The sequence below is a fragment of the Triplophysa rosa genome, linkage group LG5 (assembly GCF_024868665.1).
Source record: "Triplophysa rosa linkage group LG5, Trosa_1v2, whole genome shotgun sequence".
Classification (NCBI taxonomy): domain Eukaryota; kingdom Metazoa; phylum Chordata; class Actinopteri; order Cypriniformes; family Nemacheilidae; genus Triplophysa; species Triplophysa rosa.
Genome location: NC_079894.1, coordinates 29,188,028 through 29,193,272, shown reverse-complemented (window position 1 = coordinate 29,193,272; position 5,245 = coordinate 29,188,028). Strand labels below are relative to the sequence as shown.

General features: G+C 45.2%; 1 protein-coding gene across 1 annotated transcript; it reads left to right on the top strand.

The window, feature by feature from the left end:
• The first annotated feature begins 3,751 nt into the window (after positions 1 to 3,751).
• On the top strand, positions 3,752 to 4,938 carry LOC130554746 (uncharacterized). The gene is made up of 2 exons (XM_057334594.1): positions 3,752 to 4,018; positions 4,203 to 4,938. Exons 1-2 carry the CDS (start codon positions 3,806 to 3,808, stop codon positions 4,830 to 4,832), a joined length of 843 nt encoding a protein of 280 aa, XP_057190577.1. The 5' UTR covers positions 3,752 to 3,805; the 3' UTR covers positions 4,833 to 4,938.
• The last annotated feature ends 307 nt before the right edge of the window (positions 4,939 to 5,245 follow it).

The window sequence follows — 5,245 nt, the reverse complement described above, 5'->3', positions numbered from 1 at the left end:
ACATGGGCTTTTATAGTTTTTCACATGTATTAGTCCCACACCGCACACACACATGTCTGGTTTACTATCTCCGTGGGGACAGTCCATAGGCGTAATGTTTTTATACTGTACAAACTGTATATTCTATCCCCTGCCCCTAACCCAACCCCTAAACCTAAAGATCATAGAACACTTTTTGCATTTTTAGATTTTCAAAAATTATCGTTCTGTACAATTTATAAGCTTTTGTGGCCATGAGGACCTCAATTTTGGTCCCCACAGTGACACAATTCCCCATGAGTTGGTGTGTATTCAGGTTTAGGTCCCCACTAACATATAAAAACCAAGTCCACACACACGCACGCACACCCACCCACCCACTGCATGTCTGGTTTACTATCTCCATGGGGACAGTCCATAGGTGTAATGTTTCTTATACTGTACACACTGTATATTTTATCCCCTACCCCTAACCCTAAAGCCTAACCGAAAACTTTTTGCATTTTTAGATTTTTAAAAAATATTGTTCTGTACAATTTAGAAGCTTTTTACCCATGAGGACCTCCATTTTGGTCCCCATGAGTTGGTGTGCGTTCAGGTTTAGGTCCCCACTGGGATATAAAAACATGAACACACACTCACACACACACACACACACACACACACACACACACGCACACACACAGCCGGCTTGCTTTAAGAGCTATATGTGAACAGAGAGCTTAATGAAGTCAAAATGTTGCTTTCTCCTGCTAAAACTAAATCTGCTGCACAGTGTTGCTTTTGAAAACATAACTATTTAATTTGGTCATATTTGCTTTATTTAATTTACTCATCTAGGTCGTTGTTACCTCGACCTACTGGACTCAAGGTCTCAGACTGTGTTGAGATTGCAGTCACTCATTAAGAAATGATTTACTCTCTGAGCTGTTAGGAGAATGGACATATAGTGTTAACAGACTGGCTTATGTTCATCCTCAGTCATGTGTCCCACGAGAGCTATCACAGGTGTTACAGTCTTTGCCCATTGCTTACACACTAAAACCGAATGCGTAGACCAAAGCATCAATACCTCAACTTCTTGTAGCATACCTTAAACACAGTGTAACCATAGCTTAAACACATTGTCAACTTTGCAATTTGTTTGCCATTCTGTAACACACTTACTGCGAAACACTACACACGTTTTCTTACATTAGACACTTTGTTCAAAAACGAAATCACCTGTTATCATTGGGAAAACACTCTGACAATTGTAGGCACTTACATACACACCTGAAAACACTTGCACAGAAAACAGAACACCAATCGGTCTGAGCTTTAGCACTACAAATAGGCCTCAGGTAAGCCATTTTGAAAACTTTGCAAGCATGGAGGCAATGAGAATCAGAGTAAGAGGAGGACAAAGAGAGAGAGGAGTTGGACGTGGAAGAGGACGAGGACAAAGACGAGGACCAGTGCGGAGACATGTATCAGATGACATCAGGGCTACTCTGGTGGACCATGTGATAAATCATGGCCTGGCCATGAGGGAGGCTGGGCAAAGAGTCAACCCTAACCTCAGTCGCTACACAATAGCATTGATAATAAGGTCATTCCAACTGGAGAACAGCTATATCTTCAAGTTTCTACTCCAGATTGTACCTACTGTATGTGTCACATGATTGTGTATCATATTACAGTATTACTGTACTAACTGTACTATACAAAAATGGGCTGTGAAATATATGTAAAGGAATGCCATTGTGATGTTACAGTACTGTGTACAATTTGAAAGTACAGTATGTGAAAAAGAAACTAACCAATGACATCTTGTGGTGGCATTTTCTACAGAATGGTTGGACAGCCTCCTCAAGGTGGAAGGGAACGGCTCTTCACTCAACAACAAGAGCTTGCCATCATTGAAATGGTGCGAGAAAATAATGCAATCCGAATTCATGAGTTTCAACAACGCATAATTGCAAATAGAAATGAATTCAACAATATCAACAGGGTCAGCATTTCTACACTTGTCACAGTCTCCAGCTGCAGTGCCCTCTCAAATCCACTAGAGGGCACTCCTCTCATCAGAGACTGCCATCTCACACTACATTTCCCATAATCCATTGCTGGACTCATTATCTATGACTACATTCACCTGTGTCTAGTGAACCAGATTACTTATGTCTACATAAGCCTGGTTTGTTGTTTCCATCATGGCGAAGTCTTGTTCATGTCACATTGCATTTCTGAACGGGTTCCTTGTTTGTATATTGCGTTTGGACCTTGGACTGTACTACTGTCTTGTGTGAACCTTTGCTGCCTGCCTCGACCATTGCATGTGACCCCGTTTCTGCTTGTTTGCTGCCTGCCTTGAACTTATTGCCTGTTTGTACCGGTTCTCCTTTTAATAAAGCTGCATTTACATCCTCAACCTGTCAAGCCTCAGAGCAGTTCGAGACAGAAGACTTCGCCAACATATGGCTCTAGCAGCTGAACCCAACCACTGGAAAACTGCAACAGGTACTTGTGGTGATTCCTTGAGTAAACTATGCAGGATTTACACAATGGTCGCAGCACAGAGGTTTATACAGACAGATTCCTATGGTAGAATCAATTCGTGCCTGGCGAGGAGGAGAGGATTAAGGAATGTTTTTGGAGTGGCCTTGATCAGGAAATAAGTTTCAATTTACCCGAGGACCCAAACTGGACTTTAGCCCAATTCATTGACTTTGTGCTGTGGTTCTGTGGCTCCCCCTTCACCGTGGGCGAAGTAGAGGAGGGGACTGCCCCTCATCAAATTTTGGGGGGGAGGGCGGTAATCCTGTGTGTTCCACGCTGACGGTGGCCAGTCCAGTCGTCATGGCCGCCAAGCCAACATCACCAGCCATCATGGCCGCCAAGCCAGAGTCCACTCGCAAAATGGCCGCCTCATTAGAATCTGCTGCCAAGAGAGGTCTCCAGTCCAGAACTTCCAATCTCCATGGTCCCAAGTCCGGTGGCGTCTGTTCCTGAGGAGTTGTCCTTGGAATCAGCTCTGCCAGTTGTGGCTGCTGCTCTCCTGTGTGTCTGGGCTGTGCGCTGCTCATCCGCACCGGTGGCTACTTCCGAACCCACAGAGTTCCCTGCCTCGTCCAGGATGGACGCTCCTGAGTTCCCTGCCTCGTCCAGGATGGACGCTCCTGAGTTCCCTGCCTCGTCCAGGATGGACGCTCCTGAGTTCCCTGCCTCGTCCAGGATGGACGCTCCTGACTCCTGGCTCTGCCAGCGCCTCCGTGCCTTCCAGCTCTGCCAGCGCCTCCATGGCTTACAGCCCTGCCCTGGACTACGCCTCCTGCTCTGCCCTGGACTCCGCCTTTGCACCACGTCCCAGGTCCGCCTCTGCACCACGATCCTGGGCCGCTTCCCCTTCATGGGCCTGGCCCTCCATACCACCCCCGGTTCCGCCTCCACTTCACCACCCTCCTGGACTTTATTTTTGGGGGTGTCTTGAATCCGCCGTTAGAGGGGGGCTATGTCACAGTCACCAGCTGCAGTGCCCTCTCAAATCCACTAGAGGGCACTCCTCTCATCACATGTACTGCCATCTCACACTAAATTTCCTATAATCCATTGCTGGACTCATTATCTATGACTACATTCACCTGTGTCTAGTGAACCTGATTACTTCTGTCTACATAAGCCTGGTTTGTTGTTTCCATCATGGCGAAGTCTTGTTCATGTCACATTGCATTTCTGAGCGGTTTCCTTGTTTGTATATTGTGTTTTGACCTTGGACTGTACTGCTGTCTTGTGTGAACCATTTCTGCCTGCCTCGACCATTGCCTGTGACCCCGTTTCTGCTTGTATGCTGCCTGTCTTGAACGTATTGCCTGTTTGTACCGGTTCTCCTTTTAATAAAGCTGCATTTAGATCATCAAACTGTCAAGCCTCAGAGCAGTTCGTAACAACACTAAGTCGCATCCTACAGAAACATAACTTCAGAATGAAGCAGCTGTACATGGTGCCATTTGAAAGGAACAGTGTCAGGGTCAAGGATCTGCGCCATGATTATGTGCAGGTATGTGTCACTTTACTTTACATACTATATATTGTGATGTGGGAATGAGAGTTTATGCTGCACCCTCCCCTGCTTGTAGTTTTTGTCTATACTGACCCAACCCAGCCCCTACTTGTGTGAAAATATAGACATTGTAGTTACTGTGTGTGCTTTCAGTAACACTATTCAATATTTTCTGTTACAGACAGTTCTGGATTTTGATGCCACCGAACTGCCACATGAGTTCATCTATGTGGATGAGGCAGGTTTCAATCTGGCCAAAACCAGGCATCGGGGCCGTAACGTAGTTGGACAAAGGGCTGTTGTAAATGTCCCTTGGCAGTGTGGGGGAAATATCACCTTGTTTGCTGCAATTATTGTCCAAGGAGTCCTGCATCACCATGCCACTCTAGATCCCTACAATACAGGACAGATCATTGCATTCCTAGATGCACTAGATGCAGTTGTGCAGGACAGACCACAGCAGCCCTTGTTTGTTGTCATCTGGGATAATGTTAGTTTCCACCGGGCTGCTCTGGTCCGAGATTGGTTCAACAACCATAACCATTTCACACTTTTATACCTGCCCCCTTACAGCCCCTTTCTAACTGCAATCAAGAAATTCTTTTCAGTGTGGCGGTGGAAAGTATATGATCGGCAACCACACGCCCGCATGACTCTTCTGCAAGCAATGGAAGAGGCGTGCGGAGACATTGAGGTGGGATCAATCCGAGGGTGGATTCTGCACACGAGGCTATATTTTCCCCGATGCCTAGCCCGCGAGGATGTTGATGAGGTCTTGTGGCCAGATCCGAACAGAAGGCGGGATCCATAAGCCCCCCACGACACGCGCACACACAAAACAAGTGTGTGTTTTTTTCCCCCAATTGCAATTTATCCAGTAATTCTTTTTTAGTTTTGTTGCTAAATTTGATGAGTTGATGATGAAATTTGATTGTGATTCTATGTTTCTTTATTTCTGTAAGAATGTTTTTTTTTTGTGTAAAAACTCTTGTTTGATTACTGCAGAAATTCTACTTGAGTTTAACAAAAGACTGAGTCTGAGAAAATGACAATAAAACAGAAACACAAAGACTGCAGTGTTTTATATAAAGCGCATCAGTGTGTTGCTGGTGATATGAAAGAGTAATTCAAATGGTGCTTGTGTGTATGGTTTTGTTGCAAGAATTTCATTTTTAGAAAGGAGTGTTAAGTTTTGATTGCAGTGTTTCATTTTGGCATAGATGT

Excerpts from the sequence above, each read along its gene's own strand:
- LOC130554746 (XM_057334594.1), top strand. The coding sequence starts at position 3,806 with ATGCTGCCTGTCTTGAACGTATTGCCTGTTTGTACCGGTTCTCCTTTT. Across the intron at positions 4,019-4,202 it reads TGCGCCATGATTATGTGCAG|ACAGTTCTGGATTTTGATGC; the intron begins GTATGTGTCACT and ends TTTCTGTTACAG.